We start from the raw sequence: 22,361 nt of genomic DNA on the forward strand, positions 1-22,361 counted from the left end.
ACTTACCATTATATACACACAACCACTATTCAGCTAGGTGTTGAATTTACAAAAATCCTTCAACATACGCATAAAGCTCACAAATAAAAATATTTATTATATGAAACCTCAAACAGAACATATTTACAAAACATCACCCCCCACATACATTGACGATGTGTTGTTTTAAGTCAAGGTCAATGTGGGGGGAGCTCACACCCTTGACATCCTTTATCAAGACTGTATTATTCCTACAAGTGCCGGATTGTGGCCAAAGTACATCTATGCAACATATACTACAGTAGAAAATAATGCATGTAACCCTAAACCGCTCTAAACTAGTACGTAAAAGTTGTAGCCTAGCAAAAATATTTAACAAAAGGCACTTCAAAGTTAAGCACTACAATCTACATGCAGATATAAATATTTGACATCAGGACAACAGGGTGGTAATTGTGGGTTTATAATTGTAGAAATATATAAGAAAAGTGCATAGAAATGTCTTATGCAATAACACAATCTTAAATTCAGCCCTTAAGTAATATTCTTGATGTGCAGAATTATTTCTTATACATTCTAGTTATGACTGGAAAGAAAGCAAAATGGTTTTTACAGCATGGAATGGTTCTTGGATGTTGACGATACCTCTTGAGATTTATTTGCTAGAACCGATAATCTGCAGCAGGAAAAGGAAGATCTGGACAATGTCGACATATATGGAAAGCGCGGCGAACACGTATTCCTCTGGACTGATGGAATACTTCCTGTTTCCGATCAGGAGCTGCGTGTGGTACGCCAAGAACTGCAAAAGCGTGAAAGAAAACTCATGTAACTTTACATTTTATAAGCCATCAAATACTTATAGGTTATCACAAGGTTTGTCTGGTATCAGGCCCCCCCCCCAAGTGCCAGTATCAGCCTGAGACCGAAGGTCTGATACCAGACAAACCATGTGATGATTTTATTATCACATACTATTTAATCATGAGCTTATTATCACGTACTATTTAATCAAAAGACCATTTTGTTTACAAAAATGTTCAGTTTATTACATGTATTATATCTAAACAGTGTAAACACAATAATTGCAAAAATATTTCAACAATAATATTTTATCAACAGTCTTATCTTATCAATGTCTGACAATTAAAGTTCCATTAATCAAGTTTGGGTTTTTTGGTGACTGGAGAAGCACTAGGACACTAAGCACTAGTATGCTGTTCTCTGATTGGTTGTTTCACGGCCACGATAGTGGACAGCTACGGGGGGCTGATACTGGACCTGGGCTTTGACACAGTATCATTTCGGCCTTTTCCCGTATCATTCATGGGCGGTTTCTAGGGTACAGGGCCAATTAATACTGTAGTATGTGATAATACTAAATACTCACCAGAGTGAAAGCGATGGCTCCTATGGCGGCGTAAAGCATGTGAAGCCAGTAGATCTGCCAAAAAAAAAAAAAAAAAACAGGCATAAAATTGACGGCAAAATTCCTGTTTGGAGTCGGCATTCTTAGGAAAATAATAAGGAACTCACGTATTTGAAAGACAACACGATGACTGTAATGATGCCTGTCACAAACACGACAATCCCGAGGACGCAAAAGAAGCCCTGGCACTTGGTGAAGTCCACCTTAAAAATCAGAATACAGTAAAGTCTCGTTATATCGATATTCTCGGGAGTCTGAAAAAATATCGATATAACCGGACTATCGATATATCCGATCCTGCGCCGAACTGCATTAAAAGTGGGCAATAATGCACTCGACATTGTTTTATACACACGAGAGAAACCACGAGCGCCAGCATGTACATATGAAAAACAGTGATTATTGCAAGCGATAAAAAGATATCGGAATACAACACAATTAAATACATGTATTTGTACGCTTGTGTCTTCGTTGGAATAGGTGTGTATGCTATGTCAGTTGGTTCTTCATCCTCATCATCCTCGTCATGAAAACACTAAGTCTATTCACCGAATCTTCCCTCTAAATTATACAAATATTTACTCATTTACTTCAAAAGATTGTTTAATACTTACCTCATATTAATTACCTGTAATCCTCTAATTACCGTCCGTCGGTGGAAAAGCCGAAACAGTGTTAGTCGAAAATCAAACAATACGCCGTTTACAGATTTCGCTAATGGTGGTATTGAAATCCTTAAGCAAATATTGATTCAGCTTTAAGCTGCTTTTGTATGGATATAAGCAGACCAAATTGGCTGGCGGGAGATGAAAAGGGCATCGTAGTAACCGGATTATCGTAATAACCGGAACTAATTATCATCATCATCATAAAAGACTAGAAATTTGCCGGGAAATGAAAATAGCATCGTAATAAGCAGTACTTTGATATAACCGATATCGATATAACGAGACTTTACTGTATGTAAAAGAGAGATGTTTGAAAACGATCTGGTAAACAATGAAACGGCGAGTACCTTGGTTTGGAAGCAGAAGACCGTGACAGCGATGCAAACCACGGCTGTGATGGCCAAAGCAAGAAACACAGCCTTTGTATCGTAGTAACTGAAAGCAACAATGAACACAATTATGGAAGAAAAATGTCTAGATACATCAAATAAAACTTTTTTTTTACCTGGATATGGAGCCAGTCATGTAAGACAGTGCCAGAGTCTGTAAAAAAAAAAAAAAAAAAAAAAAACATTATGTCATTGGATGGTGATGATGATGAATAAAATTAAAAAAACTAAATTATATTTATATATTTTTTTATTAAAAAATCTTAAACTATGTTAGGAAAGCAGGAAGTGAACAAATGTAACAGTTAACTAAAAAAAAAAAAAAAGAGTAAATTGAGTTAAAGCAGTGAGAGTGGAATTGAACTCGGGTCTCCTAGCTGTGAGGCCTGCGTGCTCACCACTAGAGATTATTTAAAAATAAAACATGTTTTATTTTTTTTAATAAATTGTAGAAATAAAATATGTTTTATTTTTAAATAATCTAATAAAATCTATAAATAAAATTTAATAAAAATACAAAATGAAAATAAATAAATAAAACATGTTTTGTTTTTAAATGCTCTAATAAAATGTAAAAATTAAATCTAATAAAAAATACAAAATAAAAATAATAAATACAACATGTTTTGTTTTTAAATAATCTAATAAAATGTAAAAATAAAATCTAATAAAAAATACAAAACAAAAATAAATAAATAAAACATGTTTTGTTTTTAAATAATCTAATAAAATGTAAAAATAAAATCTAATAAAAAAATACAAAATAAAAATAAATAAAACATGTTTTGTTTTGAAATAATCTAATAAAATGTAAAAATAAAATCTAAAAATGAAATCTAATGAAAAATACAAAATAAAAATAAATAAACAAAACATGTTTTGTTTTTAAATAATCTAATAAGATCTAAAAATGAAATCTAATAAAAAATACAAATAAATAAAAAATGTTTTGTTTTGAAATAATCTAATAAAATCTATATAAATAAATACATCTAATAAAAAATAAAATCTAATAAAAAATATAAAATAAAAACATGAAAAAAATTAAAATAAATCAAAAAAATAAAACATGTTGCGTAACCTCTGAGAAGTCTGTCTATCTATGTGTCTTAATGGTTATAGATCACATTTTGTGATATGTAACAATTTTCTATCCATACAGAGTAGGCATACCAAGTGTCCTGGTTTCATTTACCCAAAATATGGTCACACAACCAAATGTTCTACATTTACAGTTAATTAGAATGTCTTAGAATATGCCAGGCTTCTTTACAACAGCAGCATATGGCTATGCACACAACAGTAGTTACGCAAGTGTAACTAGTGGAACCAGATTACGTATTGTGCGTACATGCGTACAACACTAACAAACAGTGCGTGACTCAGGGCTTTTGTGCCGACTCATCACGCCCTTTACGGAAAATGGAAACTTTCACTCCTTCAGTTTGACCCAATACGTTTCACAAAATTGCCATTATGTGTCCTATTTTGCAACAGTTATCCAACTTACAAAGATAAGCAGCAATATCAAGTTCCATGGAAACTTCCTCCTACAGACAAGAGTGGGAATAGAAAAGTAGAATGCAGGTTAGTATTAATATTTTCTGCATGAATACACTCTGGCGGCACACTTACCGTGGGCCCTTGCAGCAGACCAGCACAAGGTGGGTAATGAAGTACACGGCGCTAAAAACAATCAACCATGAAGTTAAAGATTAGACGGTGTAGACATTGAAAAAGTGAAGGAAAATACAATAGATGAAAATATGAGCTGGAAACCTCATATTACAAATATATAAAACATAAGGTGGCCAGAAATATTTCAATATTGAACAAAGCAAAATTTGTTCTCAATCAGAAAAATCACTCCACACTCTTTATTGCTCTCTGGTTCTACCATATCTTACTTATTGCGTGGAAATATGGGGTAATAACTATAAAAGCAATCTTCACTCGATAAATGTACTGCAAAAAAGGTCAGTAAGGATAATTCATAATGCCGCCTACAGAGAACATACTAACTCCTTATTTCTAAAATCACAAATACTTCAACTTGCTGATATAGTTCATCTTCAAACAGCTAAAATACTGCATAAGGCTAAAAATAACCAATTAGCTAAAAATGTCATCCAATACTTCTCTACAAGAGAGGAGAAATATGATCTCAGGGAAGAACTACATTTAAATAAAACACTTATATGCTAGGACTACGTTAAAAAGCCATAGCATTTCAGTATGTGGAATCAAACTATGGAATGGATTGAGTAAGACCCTCAAACAATGCACAACGATGAGCCAATTCAAGAAACAATACAAGCAGTTGATGTTTGCTAAATACAAGGATGAAGAGTCTTGAACCTTGGATGGTCATATCACCTCGTACTTCGGTATGCGACAAAAATAAATAAATAATTAAAAAATTTTAGAAATACGATATAAAATAAAAACAATAATTTGATAATAATAAAAAAAATTAAAAATTATAAAATACAGTAAATAAATAAACTTTATTATATTAGGAAAGCAGGAAGTGAACAAATGTAACAGTAAGTACCAAATGGAGGGGTACAAAACAAACAAATAAACAAAAACAAAACAAATAAAACTAACCTAAAGTAAACTAAACTAAACAATAACAAAAAAAACAACCTTAAACTATATTAGGAAAGCAGGAAGTGAACAAATGTAACAGTTACTGATTGTAAAAGTACCAAATGGAGGGGTACAAAACAAAACTAAACAAATAAACAAAAACAAAACAAATAAAACTAACCTAAAGTAAACTAAACTAAACAATAACAAAAAAAAACAACCTTAAACTATATTAGGAAAGCAGGAAGTGAACAAATGTAACAGTTACTGATTGTAAAAGTACCAGATGGAGGGGTAGGATTTAATAAGCTTTGCTTCTTCCTACTCCTTTTGGACATGTGGAACTGTGAACTGATTATGTGATGCATTCAATTGTAATCTGACGCATGTTCAAATGAAATAAAACCCATTACCATAACCGGTATGCACAACTTTGTTCCCATTTTTAAAAAGATGTGTTTCAACTCACTATGACGCCCAGTAGACTGCTTGGTTCCGCTGCACAAAATATCTGACAGGTTGGCTGTGAGAAACAGATAAACATATTCAAACAGTTTGCAGACAATGAGACAAAACCAAGTGTGAAGGATACTCACACAAAGGTGAACACGGCCACGATGGCAGTGGTGACCAGGAGCTGGGATGCCAAAATCAAATAGACCTGAACCACACACACACACACACAGAATGGGGGACGTTTCTATTTATCACAGCAAGTCTTCCAGGTCCTGAAGCAGCAAAACAGCCCTAGACCATCACACTACCACCACCATATTTTACTGTTGGTAATAATAATACATTTTATTTGTATAGCGCTTTTCAGAGTACTCAAGGGAATAAGTCGCATCGATCCAAGTTGGTTTCAGTTTGAGGTCACCAACAGATGGCCGGACATTCTCTTATAGTAGAATTCATGCTTCTATTTATCACAGTTTTTCAGGTCCTGAAGTAGTAAAACAGCCCTAGACCATCACACTACCACCACCATATTTTACTGTTGGTAATAATAATACATTTTATTTGTATAATGCTTTTAAGAGTACTCAAGGGAATAAGTCGCATCGATCCAAGTTGGTTTCAGCTTGAGGTCACCAACAGATGGCCGGACATTCTCTTATAGTAGAATTCATGCTTCTATTTATCACAGCAAGTCTTTCAGGTCCTGCAGCAGCAAAACAGCCCCAGACCATCACACTACTACCACCATATTTTACTGTTGGTAATAATAATAATAATAATACATTTTATTTGTATAATGCTTTTCAGAGTACTCAAGGGAATAAGTCGCATCGGCCCAAGTTGGTTTCAGTTTGAGATCACCAACAGATGACCGGACATTCTCCTTTATCAGAATTTATGCTTCTATTTATCACAGTTTTCCAGGTCCTGAAACAGCAAAACAGCCTTAGACCATCACACTACCACCACCATATTTTACTGTTGGTAATAATAATAATACATTTAATTTGTATAGCGCTTTTCAGAGTACTCAAAGACGCTTTACAGTGAAGAAAAAATAAAGAAAAAATAGAGTTGAGTAAAAACACAGTAAACGATGCATTAAAATACAATATCCATACATTCGTTCTGAGCTAAAAACAAGGCTAAAAGTGGGGCAGGGCACATTAAAAACGAATTTAAACAAGTGGGTTTTGAGTTGTTTTTTGAAGGTGGGAAGGTCAGGGCAAGCACGCAGTGATTACGTATATAATTTGATAAATAATTTCATTGTGCTGTGTATGCAACTTGTCGTTAGTTTTACCTTTCTGATGAAGGCGTGCCGAATCTTCAGACTGTCCCAGTCGCTTCCTCTGGCAGCAAAATCATCATCTACGTCAAAAACATAACAATTCAAAGTCACACATGAGAATGTTGACTGTCCAAGCAGCTACTGTCTTACCAGAGCTCATAACATCCGACGGGATGGTAGGCGGGATGATGGGAGGCATAGGGGGCTGACTAGGGTAGCCTGAACCTGGAGGTCCAGCGGGGTTCGGTTGTCCTGGATACGGACCTGCAGGGTAGCCTCCTGGCTGGCCAGGGAAGAGAGGAGCGTTTGGACCTGTCGGGTAGGGAGCGGGAGGCTGCCCCGGCTGAGGTCCACCATAGGCTGGGAATCCATACGCAGGGGGCGGAGGGTAATTCCCGCCCTGGGGTGTGTACAGTGGGCCGTGGGAGTCATTGTACCCTGGAGGGTAGTCTGATCTGGACATGTTTGCTGAAAGGATGAGAGAATATGATATGATTTAACATGAGAAGAAGATGACTGATGGGAATGGACACAGTTGAATGGGCTGGCCCCCAAATACATCTCGGACCTCATCCAAATTTACTCTCCAGCGTGGTTACTGAGGTCCAAGGGCCAGCTCCAACATGTGGTGCCCAAGACGAGACTCAAGACCAGGGGAGACCGAGCCCCAAACTATGGAACTCTCTCCCCTCCCAAGTAAAAAAAGGCCCCCCCAACATCGAAAGCTTGAAGTCTCGTATCTTTAAGTCTCGTCTAACTCGGAGTGAGTCGTATGGTCCTGTGTCTTTTAGTTCTTTCTTTTTATTTTTTATCTTTTATTGCTTTGCTTCTTGTTTTTAATATTTTAATATCTATTTTACTATTTTATTTCTTATTTGATCTTTTAGTTTTGGATTAAATTCAATTTGTACCTTTATTTATTGTATTTTATTGTATTTTATGCCCTGTGGTTGGCTGGCCACCAGTCCAGGGTGTACCCTGCCTCTCGCCCCAAGACAGCTGGGATAGGCTCCAGCACCCCCGCAACCCTCGTGAGGAAAAAGCGGTAGAAAAAATTTATTTTATACTTTATTTATTTTATTTAATTTTAATTTTAATTTTAATTTTAATTTTAATTTTAATTTTAATTTTAATTTTAATTTTAATTTTAATTTTAATTTTAATTTTAATTTTAATTTTAATTTTAATTTTAATTTTAATTTTAATTTTAATTGTCAGGGCGGCACGGCGGTTGAGTGGTTAGCGTGCAGACCTCACAGCTAGGAGACCAACGTTCAATTCCACGCTCCATCTCTGTGTGGAGTTTGCATGTTCTCCCCGTGCATGCGTGGGTTTTCTCCAGGTACTCCGATTTCCTCCCACATTCCAAAAACATGCTAGGTTAATTAGCGACTCCAAATTGTCCATAGGTATGAATGTGAGTGTGAATGGTTATATCAATAAAGTAGATTGGATTAGCTACTAACATTAGTTATCATAAAATGACTCCAAATTGTTCCGACATACTTATTTCCACCAATGCTTACATAAACATGTCCCTAATTCAATTATTTGACGTTACTGTTCTAAATTCCCCCTAAAAAAGCGACATAACCACTGAGCTATTTTAACTGTGACTTTAGGGAAATACACAGTCAAGGAATTCAACAGCTGGCCCCACCTTGCGTTGCCATGACGTCACATCCCCAGCAGCAAATAACAACACTCAAGAGTGGAAAAACTGCCTCCTCCTTACTAAGCAAACACTTTTTTAAAAAAGGAGGCGGACAGCACAACGCTTCCCTGTGATAAGTAAGTAAAAATATTAGTGTATAGTATTTTATCATGTGTTAAATGTTTAGCAATGATTAGCGATACAAGTAATAGTTTCCGTGGGCTAAAATGTCTACTAAAATCTCATACAGGAAGGTTCTGGAACACATGTAAACCATAACTGTCATAGCGTCAACTTGAGTAATTAATGTTAGCAGTAGTTATAAAGGTCGACATCTACATAAGCAGAGCACAGCCAAAGATGGAAGAAAGGAATACTCTGCTTGCACTAATAGCACTAATGCACTGTTGCACTAATGGTCTGCCGTTTTCCCCCACTGCTGTACTCAGATTCTACATAGTCTACTGCATGGAGCTCGGAGTCTGGGTGAGACTGGGCCGCATCAGGTTTTCCAAAAACAAAAAAAAAAACTTTGCTTTGGTTCCAATTTTCTACAAGTAAAGCTCTGATAAAACATTCCACTGTTCTCAAATATCTTACTTTTTATTTTTCTACACAAAATAAGATGAAAAATAAATAAACAAATCAAGAATAAAGAAAATCAATCAGTAAAAAATAAATAAATATAATAATAATAAAACGGCAAATAATAAAAACTTAAGAAACCACATATAGTTGGTAGGTAGACTATTTTTTTCAGATTAAAATGAACAAAGCATTATTAGAGCCCTGTAGACATGACAAAACACAAAAATCACATTTATACTTTTTTTATTTACAACATATTGCGCAACTGCAGGGTCTTGAGACACATGCTAACTCGCAAACTAGAGAGCTAGCGGTAGCCTTCAAGTTATTTCCTTTAAACTTAAATAGCCAAAAACTTAACCACTTCCACATGGATAGGGAGGATAACTATTAACAGTTATTTAACCTTTAACATGAACATTAATCAAAACGTAATAATTTTTTTCTGGGTACATGATACCATACAGCATCCATATCAAACTTGCACGGGCCGCACTAACATTAAACTTTCATATCAAGGCGTGGGCATCAAACTAGTGTCCTGCGGGCCAGATTTGGCCCGCGGGCCGCATGTTTGGGACCCCTGGCATAGACAGTAGAATTCATGGTTCCATTTATCAATGGAGGCAGCAAAACAACCCTAGACCATTACACTACCACCACCATATTTTACTGTTGGTATCATGTTTTTTTTCTGAAATGCAACGTTACTTCTAGGCCAGATGTAATGGGACACATACCTTCCAAGAGTATTTTCCCAAAGGTCAAGATGTTTTCTACTAAAATTGAGATGAGCCTGAATGTTCTTTTTGTTCAGCAGTGGTTTTGGTCTTGGAATTCTGCCATGCAGGCCGTTTTTGCAGTGTCATTTTTATGGTTGATTCATGAACACTGATCTTAATTGAGGCAAAAAGATGCCTGTAGTTCTTTGGATGTTGTTGTGGGGTCTTTTGTGACCTCTTGGATGGGTCATCGCTCGCTGTGCTCTCGGGGTTATTTTGGTTGGGAAGGTTCACCACTGTTCCATGTTTTCGGCATTTCTAATAATGTCTCTCGTTGTGGTTTGCTGGAGTCCCAAAGTTTTGGAAATAGCTTTAGAACATTTTCCAAGCTAATGGATCTCAATTTGACTCGGTTATGTTATGTTTTTACTTTTTCCACACAGGACCATGTAGGTTTGGATTTTTGTTTCCCTTAATAAAAGGTTTGGGCGGCACGGCGGTCTAGTGGTTAGCACGCAGACCTCACCGGGGTTCAATTCCACCCTCGGCCATCTCTGTGTGGAGTTTGCATGTTCTCCCCGTGCATGCGTGGGTTTTCTCCGGGTACTCCGGTTTCCTCCCACATTCCAAAAACATGCTAGGCTAATTGGCGACTTCAAATTGTCCATAGGTATGAATGTGAGTGTGAATGGTTGTTTGTCTATATGTGCCCTGTGATTGGCTGGCCACCAGTCCAGGGTGTACCCCGCCTCTCGCCCGAAGACAGCTGTGGGGTGCTGGATAGGCTCCAGCACCCCCCACGACCCTCGTGAGGAAAAAGCGGTAGAAAATGAATGAATGAATGAATAAAAGGTTTCATTTAAAAACTATATTTTGTGTTCAGTTTTGTTGACATTGACTAATAATAAAAATTATTTGATAGATCGCAATCACTTAAGCATGACAACTTAGGAAGGAAGCATTTCAACATTTTCACACCACTGTACCTCATATCAGCATACTATTATTTCACTTGTCAATATATCAGTAAGAATAATTCTTTACATTTCACAATTAAGGAAAAACAAATAAACAGAGTAGTGAGGCCCCTATTTTGAATAAGGTGAGTACACCCAAGTTCAAAAAACATGTTTTGATGCACTCTTTTGTACGACTTCTTCTTCTTTTTTTTTTTAAATATCTTGTCTAAATGATTACCAGATGCTCACAAAGACGGAAGTGAAACTTTCTGCTTCTCGTGTGAGGTCACGTTGAAAGTCGCTGCACGTCACCACCTCACCTGCAAGTTACGATTCAGTTTGCTATGATTAAAATAATACGTTACAAAATTAGCTAGGACATTACGAGTGCTTGTAGTGCTGTACATGAAATCTGAATCAATAACAGAAAAGGTTGTCTCAATAAAATGGCGACACCGTTGCAACTTTCCTTTTATAGAAGGTGCCTAATATCATCAATAACTGGTGGTGAGAGTTAGTGTACCGTAGGCTTGGACTTGGCGGATTATACTTCTATGTGTAACAATAGGAGCCGGAGAGTAGAACACCGACTACAATGTATTCAATGCATTCAGTGCTGTGGAATGAGATTGGGAGCTTGGTAAACTAACTTGCTAATCTGTAACTGGCTTGTTATGTTAATTTCGTCCATTCAGCCACCGTGTTGTGCTTTTTATGTCATCGTGTAGTTGAGTAACTTAATGCGTTACATCAAAATACCGGCCACCTGCTCAGTTCTGTGTGCTATTGTGTAATTAAATTACCAGCTTTTCAATATTAAATGTAGCACTGCTTTTGGTCTTTAATTTTTTTCCGATGCTATGGCTAGCAAAGTGGCATTTTTAGCCAGTTTCATGGGTAGACACTTGTATAAACACCTAAAACTATGATATTAGGTGTTAGAATGCTAACATTGTAACATTAGCATAGTACCATATTTTAGCCATATGCATAGGTAGACGCTAGGTGTTAGCATGTTAACATTGCCAACACGAGCTTACTAGTATTTCCATGAATATGAACTCAACCAGACACACAGCGCTATATGCTAGGTGTTTGCATGCTAACATGTTAACATTAGCACTAATTGTCGATTAATTATCGATTGCAACTCTATAATCATACAGCTCGATTGAATGGCATTTGTGATGCAAAATTTGCTCGACGACCTTGCACCCCCACAACATTTTTTTTGCGATGCTATGACTAGCTAAGTAGCATTTTTCGCCGTTTTCATGGGTAGACACTTGTATAAACACCTAAAACTATGATATTAGATGTTAGAATGCTAACATTGTAACATTAGCATAGTAGCATATTTTAGCCATATGCATAGGTAGACGTTAGGTGTTAGCATGTTAACATTGCCAACACGAGCTTACTAGTATTTCCATGAATATGAACTCAAGCAGACACACAGGGCTATATACTAGGTGTTTGCATGCTAACATGTTAACATTAGCACTAATTGTCGATTAATTATCGATTCATCAATTAATTATAGCAGCTCTATAATCATGAATCTCGATTGAATGGCATTTGTGATGCGAAACTTGCTCGACAACCTTGCAACCCCACAACATTTTTTTGCGATGCTATGACTAGCTAAGTAGCATTTTTCGCCGTTTTCATGGGTAGACACTTGTATAAACACCTAAAACTATGATATTAGATGTTAGAATGCTAACATTGTAACATTAGCATAGTAGCATATTTTAGCCATATGCATAGGTAGACGTTAGGTGTTAGCATGTTAACATTGCCAACACGAGCTTACTAGTATTTCCATGAATATGAACTCAAGCAGACACACAGGGCTATATACTAGGTGTTTGCATGCTAACATGTTAACATTAGCACTAATTGTCGATTAATTATCGATTCATCAATTAATTATAGCAGCTCTATAATCATGAATCTCGATTGAATGGCATTTGTGATGCGAAACTTGCTCGACAACCTTGCAACCCCACAACATTTTTTTGCGATGCTATGACTAGCTAAGTAGCATTTTTAGCCGTTTTCATGGGTAGACACTTGTATAAACACCTAAAATTATGATATTAGATGTTAGAATGCTAACATTGTAACATTAGCATTTTTTAGCCATATGTATAGGTAGACGCTAGGTGTTAGCATGTTAACATTGCCAACACGAGCTTACTAGTATTTCCATGAATATGAACTCAACCAGACACACAGCGCTATATGCTAGGTGTTTGCATGCTAACATGTTAACATTAGCACTAATTGTCGATTAATTAACTATTGCAGCTCTATAATCATACACCTCGATTGAATGGCATTTGTGATGAGAAATTTGCTCGACGACCTCGCACACCCACAACAACATCAATTTTTCTGGATCAAATTTTCCTTCTCTATGATTAACCTCTTATTTTTGGTTGATATACATAACCTGGTTAAGGTCATATTTGCCGGAAGTCAATTAACGTGTAGGAAAATGCACACTTGATTAAATGAACCATCGTAGCCAAGCCAAAGCACCAGAGCTCGTTTTAACCACACCAAAAATGACACACGTGAACGCACCCCGGAAGATTACCAACACTAACAAAACGTTAACACGTTCCATATAAAACACGTCACAATGTCTTTTAGTCACACTTTTTTCCCCACTTATATAATCTAGTTTTGTTCTGAATGTGTACAACTACAAAGCCAGGCTGTTCCAAGTTAAACCCTTTGCCAACATAATACTCGTCCTTGTGCTTCCCACCGTGAAGTCAACTCACAAAAAGTCTTTCCTTTAGGAGAGAGGCTCCAAAACAAACACGACGAGAAGAGCAACACTAAAATAACACAGCATGTCGACACGGCACATTTAAAACACACTAGTTTTAACATTTTAACAGGAAAACATGATTAGACATACCAAGTGTTTGGTCCCACGGTTCGACGACTCTTCTACGAATTTTGAAACTTGACTATTTTTTCCTTCGTGTCGTGTGGAAATAGAATCGATTCAATGTGAGTCGCGGGCCGTGTGTCGTTCTGTATTGGACCAGAACATTTCCCGGAACAGAGCTGGGCAACTGGGTGGAGTCCACAGGAATCTTGTCGATCCACACCCACCAGGCCGACACTGGGATCCCGGGTTATAGGAGGGGCTGGGCGATACTGTGAAATGTAGCATCGATCAGATATCGAGTAAAGGCGGGACCAGACTGGCCAGTACCGATACTGATGCCGATACTTTTCTTTGGAAGTAACCGAGTTGCGCTAAGACAACGTAGCAAAATTGCCACAAATAATACAATTATTATATAAACAATGTAACAATATACACCACACAACAACAAAAAATATTGTAAAAAAATACACTACACACTTGGTTTCGATATTCGGATCAATCCGTCCACTTCTGCTGTAACGACGCGACAATATCATCATCCTGTGTTAAAATTCTTTAATATCTCAAACACATACCGTATTGTGTTTATTTACTGCGTTAAGGACAATTCTAATATTATTTTTTAATGCATTAGAGGTCAATTAAGACACTGTGGAGCATTTTCCCAAAGGTCTTGGGGATCATGAAGAAGGTTTTAGTCTTGGAACTCTGCCATGTTGAAGCAGCAAAACAGCCCCATACCATCACACTACCACCACCATATTTTACTGTTACTTTTACACCAAATGTAATGGGAAATACACCTTCCAAAATGTTCCAATTTGTCTCGTCAGACCACAAAGTATTTTCCCAAACGTCTTGGGGATCATGAAGAAGGTTTTAGTCTTGGAACTCTGCCATGCAGGCCGTTTTTGAACCAGTGTGGAGTCATGAAGATTGATCTTAACTGAGGCAAGTGAGGTCTGCAGTTCTTTGGATGTCGTTGTGGGGTCTTTTGTGACCTCTTGGATGAGCCGGCGCTGTGCTTTTTGGGTCGTTTTGGTTGGGAAGGTTCACCACTGTTCTAATAATGGCTCTCACTGTGGTCGGCTGGAGTTCCAAAGCTTGTTCATTTATTAATTTTCTACCGCTTATCCTCACATGGGTCGCTGGAGCCTATCCCAGCTGTCTTCAGGAGAGAGGCGGGGTACACCCTGGACTGGTGGCCAGCCAATCACAGGGCACATATAGACAAACAACCATTCACACTCACATTCATACCTATGGACAAAAACCCAAGCATGCACGGGGAGAACATGCAAACTCCACACAGAGATGGCGGAGGGTGGAATTGAACTCGGGTCTCCGAGCTGTGAGGTCTGCACGCTAACCACCAATCAGCATTGTCACCGCAATTAATACACATCCAGCACAGTTTTGCATATGACGCAATATATATGTCTACGGCATGTTAGGAGAGTTGCATTCGGCCCGCATTAACAAATTTTAAAACCAGTTTCTTGGTGAGCGTGTATTTCGGCTGAGGCATTTGTTTGTGTTTCAAATACACTCCTCTGCTGACCTCCCTGTTCACACGTGTCAGGATGCTGAGGATGTCTTCCTCACACGGGCTGCATAAGAGAAAACAGAGACACATGACATTAGCCACGTTTACATGGACCCAAATATTCCAATTCCATTCAGGTTATTTGCTCAAACGGAAAGAATGTAACCTTTGTATACACCTCATTCCGAAAGAAAAGTGTCAATCCGAATGAATATATAATCGGATTCACAGGGGTGGAATATTCCTTTCCCCAATCCGATTTAGGTATAGGTACCCGCTCAAACGTAAAGTTGTTCTTTGTGGTGTTTTTCTTCTTCTGTTGTTTATTGGAAGTTGGCAAGCAGCTTTCGTGTGCATTAGCGCCATCTGTGGAACAGAATCTAAACCCTTCTATACGCCATTCACAAGTCCAGTTTTATTAAAAAAAGAAGATACATATCTATATAAAACATGTTCCGGGCTTAATTATAAAATATTAGCAAGATTGAACTTTATCTAGCGGCACGGCGGTCAAGTGGTTAGCGTGCAGACCTCACAGCTAGGAGACCCGAGTTCAATTCCACCCACGGCCATCTCTGTGCGGAGTTTGCATGTTCTCCCTGTGCATGCATGGGTTTTCTCCGGGTACTCCGGTTTCCTCCCACATTCCAAAAACATGCTAGGTTAATTAGCGACTCCAAATTGTCCATAGGTATGAATGTGAGTGTGAATGGTTGTTTGTCTATATGTGCCCTGTGATTGGCTGGCCACCAGTCCGGGGTGTGCCCCGCCTCTTGCCCGAGGACAGCTGGGATGAATGAAAAACTGGGAATAGTTATTCCGACAAGTGAAAGAAAAAGTGGAGGAAGTCGGTATCACGTGATGTTGGTGTTTACGCTTTACTGCGCATGCCCCATTGACTATTCTGGTTGGTTATGTAGACACGTGATTGGAATATTCCTTTCCATGTACACCACTGCTTTCGGAAAGGTCATTCGGAAAGATTCCATTCGGAAAGAGAAAAACTCCTCATGTAAACGTCTGATGCAATTATTGGGTTCTTGTATGAGAACATTTATTCATTTTCTACCACTTTTCCTCACGAGGGTCGCGGGGGGTGCTGGAGCCTATCCCAGCTGTCTTCGGGCGAGAGACGGGGTACACCCTGGACTGGTCGCCGGCCAATCACAGGGCACATATAGACAAACAACCATTCACACTCACATTCATACCTATGGACAATTTGGAGTCGCTAATTAACCTAGCATGTTTTTGGAATGTGGGAGGAAACCGGAGTACCCGGAGAAAACCCACGCATGCACGGGGAGAACATGCAAACTCCACACAGAGATGGCCGAGGGTGGAATTGAACCATGGTCTCCTAGCTGTGAGGCCACTAGACCGCCGTGCCGCCCGCATGAGAACATGTTACATATTAATTTTTGCTATAAACGACTATTAAAATCTCTCACCTCTTAGCTGATAGTCGGAGCTGCTTGCACAACTCTTGGATGTAGATGGAGCCCGTGGATGTGTTTCGAAATGACTTGCATTCCGGCACAGTGGCCATGCCCAACAGGAAGTCCGCATCTGAGGGCACCGTCTCACAGTAGATGGGACCTGCGTCCTCTTCCAAGCGACTCGATTTGTCCTCACCCCCTTCTCTGGGCTTCTGGGGGCATGGCAAAGAGCCCTTCTGATAGCCACCTCCCTGACATGCTTGGATGAAGAACAGCTTGGGTTTCCCTGCCAAGGTGGGGGCACGTCCACTTGTAAAGGGTCGAGTCAGTTCTCGTATGGATACCTCTTTTATATCAGTACCAAAGACTGAGTTATTTTCTCCATGGGAAAGCAAACACACCACCTGCAGACAAAACAAATCAAAGTATTTGTACTTGTTGAGAATCAGTTTTTTTTTTTTTCCGCTGATGTCGTTCTGCTCACCACAGCATCTTCATCGGAAAAATTTCTTGCAGCAATGGTAATTAGCGTCTTTCTTATCTCCTCTGCAGTCAGGTTGCTATAAACTTTCACTGTGAAGCCCAATTCTGAAAAAACGGACCAAAGAGCCTCTGTGGAACAAAACAAGGACACTATTAGACCAGTTCTTCATGTTTTTCTCAAACATGTGGCCCGCGGGCCAAATGTGGCCCGCAGGACACTAGTTTGAAGCCCCCCCCCTTGATATGAATGTTTAATGTTAGTGCGGCCTGCGCAAGTTTGATATGGATGCTGTATGGTATCATGTACCCAGAAAAAATTATTACGTTTGATTAATGTTCATGTTAAAGGTTAAATAACTGTTAATAGTTATCCTCCCTATCCGTGTGGAAGTGGTAAGTTTTTTGCCTTTTTCAAGTTTAAAGGAAATAACTTGGAGGCTACCGTTTGGGTCGCTAGATCTCTAGTTTGCGAGTTAGCATGTGTCCCAAGACCCTGCAGTTGCGCAATATGTTGTAAATAAAAAGAGTATAAATGTGACTATAGTCGTGTTTTGTTTTGGGGGGTGCTGCTGGAGCCTATCCCAGCTGTATTCAGGCGAGAGGCGAGGTACACCCTGGACTGGTCGCCAGCCAATCACAGGGCACATATAGACAAACAACCATTCACACTCACATTCATACCTATGGACAATTTGGAGTCGCTAATTAACCTAGCATGTTTTTGGAATGTGGGAGGAAACCGGAGTACCCGGAGAAAACCCATGCATGCACGGGGAGAACATGCAAACACAGCACAGAGAGTGGAATTGAACACAGGTCTCATAGCTGTGAGGCCTGCGCGCTAACCAGCCCTTAAGTAGAGTTTGACTTCTCAAAACAATATGCGTTCAAAAGAGTAATACATTTGCATCACAAGACTCTGATGTCGCAGACATTTTCATTTGCAGTGGAACACGTGATTGTGAGGTCTGATTTTTTTGGGGCAGCATTTTTGTGATGCAAAGCGGATACCGATATCTGCAAAGGCAGCCATCTTGTTTCGAAATAGAATTTCATAATAAAACTTCCAGGCTGCATGGCGGTCTAGTGATTAGCGTGCAGACCTCACAGCTAGGAGACCTGAGTCCTGTTCTCCCCGTGCATGCGTGGGTTTTCTCCGGGTACTCCGGTTTCCTCCCACATTCCAAAAACATGCTAGGTTAATTAGCGACTCCAAATTGTCCATAGGTATGAATGTGAGTGTGAATGGTTGTTTGTCTATATGTGCCCTGTGATTGGCTGGCCACCAGCCTCTCACGAAGACAGCTGGGATAGGCTCCAGCACCCCCCGCGACCCTCGTGAGGATAAGCGATGGAAAATGAATGAATGAACAAAACTTCCTTGATCCATGCTAAATATGACGCCTCGTGCAACCTTAGAGGTTATAAGACGTCATCTAAAAAATACGTACTCTCATCCACCTGAGTTCCACTCCTTTTTCTCAGCTCTGGTCCCGAAAATTCCTCGTTGTTGATGATCACACACAAACCGTGAGGGTTGTGATTCATTGCATAATACTGCTTCATAAGCACACGTGCAAGGACAAATAATTAGGATGATCACACTGTTCAATGGACCAATGATGTCTGAGAGTGTGAGTGGCCATCTACCTCATCAGAAGGGAAATTAGACTTGTTTGTTTCTGCATCATAGGAAATATGCCCCCTGTCATCTAAAAGAGTCAGGATTAGCTGCATTTAAAAAAAATTGTCATGGCTTGCAAGTAAAACAGTTTGATAGACGTACAGGAAGGCTGAGTATCTGATACGGAGACAAGAGGGAGGTTGTCGGCATTCTGCAGGAAGAAACCAGAGTCAATAGCTTACTTGACTGGACATCCATACAGATACACACCTGGTAATCCATGATGGAACCAGCAGGAGATGGGCTCTGCTGCTGCTGTAGAGGTTCTTCTGCAAGAAGTCAAATAATTTGGTGAACACACACACACAAAAAAAAAACACCTTATAAGAGCATGTGTGTAAATACTATATACCATTGATATACTTCTGGACTTTGACTGCCAGTTTTTCATTAACCATTTGCAGTATTGAATGCAGCTCCTCAAGACACATTTTAGACAATAAAGCCACCTTTTCCATTTCTACAAATACATCCAACGCCGTCTGGAATGAGAAGAGGACAAATTTAGTGTCTGTATGAGCAGAGGCATGAAAAAACTATGTTATATAAAACATGTGATATACAAATGAGTTTTAGGGCCTATATGGGGGGGTCGACAACCTTGAACATAAAAACAGCCATATTTCACACCACTATATGGATATGTGAAGGAGGGTGCGGGGGGGGGGGGGGGTGCTGGAGCCCAGTTCTTTGGATGTTGTTGTGGGGTCTTTTGTGACCTCTTGGATGAGCCGGCGCTGCGCTTTTTGGGTCATTTTGGCTGGGAAGATTCACCACTGTTCTAATAATGGCTCTCACTGTGGTTGGCTGGAGTCCCAAAGCTTGTTCATTCATTCATTTTCTACCGCTTATCCTCACAAGGGTCGCTGGAGCCTATCCCAGCTGTCTTCGGGCGAGAGGCGGGCTACACCCCGGACTGGTCGCCAGCCAATCACAGGGCACATATAGACAAACAACCATTCACACTCACATTCATACCTATGGACAATTTGGAGTCGCTAATTAACCTAGCATGTTTTTTGGAATGAGGGAGGAAACCGGAGTACCCGGAGAAAACCCACGCATGCACGGGGAGAACATGCAAACTCCACTCAGAGATGGCCGAGGGTGGAATCGAACTCAGGTCTCCTAGCTGTGTGGTCTGCGCACTAACCACTCGACCTCAAGAAATAATTAATTCATTCATTCATTTTCTACCGCTTTTCCTCACAAGGGTCCCAAGGGGGGGCTGGAGCCTATCCCAGCTGTCTTCGGGCGAGAGGCGGGGTACACCCCGGACTGGTGGCCAGCCAATCACAGGGCACATATAGACAAACAACCATTCACACTCACATTCATACCTATGGACAATTTGGAGTCGCTAATTAACCTAGCATGTTTTTGGAATGTGGGAGGAAACCGCAGTACCCGGAGAAAACCCACACATGCACGGGGAGAACATGCAAACTCCACACAGAGATGGCCGAGGGTGGAATTGAACTCGGGTCTCCTAGTTGTGAGGTCTAGGTGGCAAATGTGCAAATATACAAGTGTACAGTGACAGTTATGATGTCGTCACTACCAACAGCACTAAATTCATCACATAGCAACTTAACACCCAAAAGGTGTACCTAATACAAACCTGATACCAGACTGGTGGCCAGCCAATCACAGGGCACATATAGACAAACAACCATTCACACTCACATTCATACCTATGGACAATTTGGAGTCGCCAATTAACCTAGCATGTTTTTGGAATGTGGGAGGAAACCGGAGTACCCGGAGGAAGGAAGGAAACGTCAAGTTCTTACTTTACATTCCTCCAATTGTCTCTGGCCAATCTTGTCCTTCAAAGAAAACTTTATTCGTTTAAGGTCTTTTTCTTCGATGTCGTCATATAAATTATACAGCATCACCCTGTTCAGAAAAGCATATGGACAATATGGTTAAAAACAGGGAGAAAATATATAATCATAATGGATTTTACCTGTAACTTGACAGTATAGGTTTTGCATCAGTTTCTTCTGTACACTGCCTGTTCGTCTCCAGGAGGCTGAGGAGGTCGGCTCGACGAATTGTTTTGAGCAACTGAGCGAGAAAGTCACAGTTCTCCAGGAGACGTTTTTCTTCCAGTCTGTAGAACACATCCTTTGCATCGCTGATCTGCCATAGAAAGACCAGTAAACAAATGAAATGACACACACACAAAAAAATATTAAATTTGTGATTCTCACTCCCTCTAGGTCCTTCTTGCTGACGACATCACGGCACAAGAAGCAGAGACCGGCCACCTCGGAGGAATCTAGCTCATTGCTGATCCGCATCAATGTATGCACCTCCATCCCAATGACACGAGGCAAGCGAAAATATTAAGACACTGAGGGGAAAATAGGGAAAGAGCACATATTAAACATTAAAAGTGAACAATAAATGAGTCATATTAGAAAAAGTAATGATAAAATAAAACTGCAACATAGATGTAGACCAGTGGTATGGCGTCAGTTTACTATCAAAAGTAAAAAAAGTAAGTACAGTCATGTAGCCCTTCAGAACTAAAGCATTGTACTCCTGCATACTTATAAAAAAATAAACTTTTTGTGTTTATTAACTAGAAATATTGAACATAATTAATTTCTTCATTAATTTAACAGTATTTCCGGATCAAGTTTAGCAATCATGATAAAGCTACAAAATATTGGAACACCAATATAAGTGATATCTTGACAGTCAACACTCTCCATCCACATAATAACAATTAAAAAATACTTATTCATTCATACCATACAAACGGTGCAAAGAACAACTTCCATTCTGTTTCCTTGAGCCGTGAGGCGTTCGGGCACACTCGTAATTGTGAGCTTTAGTTGTTTTTCATTTTTATTCACGTACCCCCAAGGCAATTGGGGGTACTCCACTTTGGGAATATAAGATATACACAGAGCAGTCAGCATGTAGTATCATTTAAGAAGTCTACCTCGATTCGGTTTGCAAATTGTGTAAAATAGTCAAGATAACAATCGTAACGTTCACTCCAAGTCAACACCGTTAAATATTCAGATCACATAATTATTAGTATAACTAGTATGATATATAATATACTATATATATAGTATAATTAGTATGATATACTGCAGTTTTTAGTTAATTCTGTTGTCAATATGTCAAAGCTTACCGTTCCCGGGACTTTTTTTCCTTCTTCACTCCCCGATAGAATATCACTTCCCCGACTTTATATACTACTTTGTAGTATATAGGTGCCTAACTAAAGTTACTTTTCACCTTTGTACCATGTAGGCGCCGTGTTAAACTTACTTTTAACCGCTTATTTCATGAGTTAAAAGTCAAATGTCGAACTGTATGAGAAGTACGTACTGCTAGCTAAGTTTGACAGTGGCCGGAAATGCTATGTGCTAGGATTTGGAGCGTGCTAAACGTGCGCATGCGCTATTCATTCGCACTCAAGCCTCCGAGGGTAGAGGATCTCCTTTGCTCCGATAGCTGACTGAAAATAAAACGACTGTGGGTGACGTACATCGCAATGGATGTTTTTCTTGAGTTATTAGTAATAATTGATTATTGTGTG

The 22,361-nt window shown here is 39.3% G+C and overlaps 2 protein-coding genes across 3 annotated transcripts; both read right to left on the reverse strand.

Moving 5' to 3' along the window:
- Window positions 1-69: 69 nt before the first annotated feature.
- tmbim1a (transmembrane BAX inhibitor motif containing 1a) lies at window positions 70-13,848 on the reverse strand. The gene is made up of 12 exons (XM_058068480.2): window positions 13,666-13,848; window positions 6,958-7,275; window positions 6,820-6,887; window positions 5,654-5,718; window positions 5,527-5,580; window positions 4,101-4,151; window positions 3,976-4,015; window positions 2,582-2,619; window positions 2,424-2,511; window positions 1,516-1,611; window positions 1,370-1,423; window positions 70-781 (listed from the first exon to the last, which is right to left on the reverse strand). Exons 2-12 carry the CDS (start codon window positions 7,268-7,270, stop codon window positions 635-637), a joined length of 1,014 nt encoding a protein of 337 aa, XP_057924463.1. The 5' UTR covers window positions 7,271-7,275; window positions 13,666-13,848; the 3' UTR covers window positions 70-634.
- A 167-nt stretch (window positions 13,849-14,015) lies between these two features.
- casp8 (caspase 8, apoptosis-related cysteine peptidase) lies at window positions 14,016-22,197 on the reverse strand. 2 transcript variants are annotated; one of them, XM_078791390.1, is made up of 12 exons: window positions 21,951-22,197; window positions 21,013-21,155; window positions 20,766-20,941; window positions 20,590-20,695; window positions 19,149-19,278; window positions 19,007-19,065; window positions 18,899-18,947; window positions 18,763-18,824; window positions 18,564-18,669; window positions 17,114-17,241; window positions 16,642-17,033; window positions 14,016-15,254 (listed from the first exon to the last, which is right to left on the reverse strand). In XM_078791390.1, exons 2-12 carry the CDS (start codon window positions 21,118-21,120, stop codon window positions 15,095-15,097), a joined length of 1,476 nt encoding a protein of 491 aa, XP_078647516.1. In that variant the 5' UTR covers window positions 21,121-21,155; window positions 21,951-22,197; the 3' UTR covers window positions 14,016-15,094. The 2 variants fall into 2 exon arrangements, with proteins under 2 accessions (XP_078647516.1, XP_057924752.2); XM_058068769.2 differs by having other exon boundaries at window positions 18,564-18,672.
- Between the last annotated feature and the right edge of the window lie 164 nt (window positions 22,198-22,361).

This window comes from Doryrhamphus excisus, linkage group LG6, assembly GCF_037039965.1.
Source record: "Doryrhamphus excisus strain RoL-2023G ecotype Guam linkage group LG6, RoL_Dexc_Guam_v1.1, whole genome shotgun sequence".
In the NCBI taxonomy this organism is placed as follows: domain Eukaryota; kingdom Metazoa; phylum Chordata; class Actinopteri; order Syngnathiformes; family Syngnathidae; genus Doryrhamphus; species Doryrhamphus excisus.

What these genes read in the sequence shown, in the direction of transcription:
- tmbim1a (XM_058068480.2), bottom strand. Translation starts at nt 7,270, where the DNA reads ATGTCCAGATCAGACTACCCTCCAGGGTACAATGACTCCCACGGCCCA. An exon ending in GTCTGCTGCAAGGGCCCACG is followed by an intron (nt 4,016 to 4,100) that starts GTAAGTGTGCCG and finishes TCTTGTCTGTAG; the next exon opens with GAGGAAGTTTCCATGGAACT. An exon ending in TCTTCTGCTTCCAAACCAAG is followed by an intron (nt 1,612 to 2,423) that starts GTACTCGCCGTT and finishes CTGATTTTTAAG; the next exon opens with GTGGACTTCACCAAGTGCCA.
- casp8 (XM_058068769.2), bottom strand. Translation starts at nt 21,120, where the DNA reads ATGGAGGTGCATACATTGATGCGGATCAGCAATGAGCTAGATTCCTCC. An exon ending in TGGAACTCAGGTGGATGAGA is followed by an intron (nt 17,242 to 18,563) that starts GTACGTATTTTT and finishes TTTGTTCCACAG; the next exon opens with AGGCTCTTTGGTCCGTTTTT. An exon ending in CTCCGACTATCAGCTAAGAG is followed by an intron (nt 15,255 to 16,641) that starts GTGAGAGATTTT and finishes TCTCTTATGCAG; the next exon opens with CCCGTGTGAGGAAGACATCC.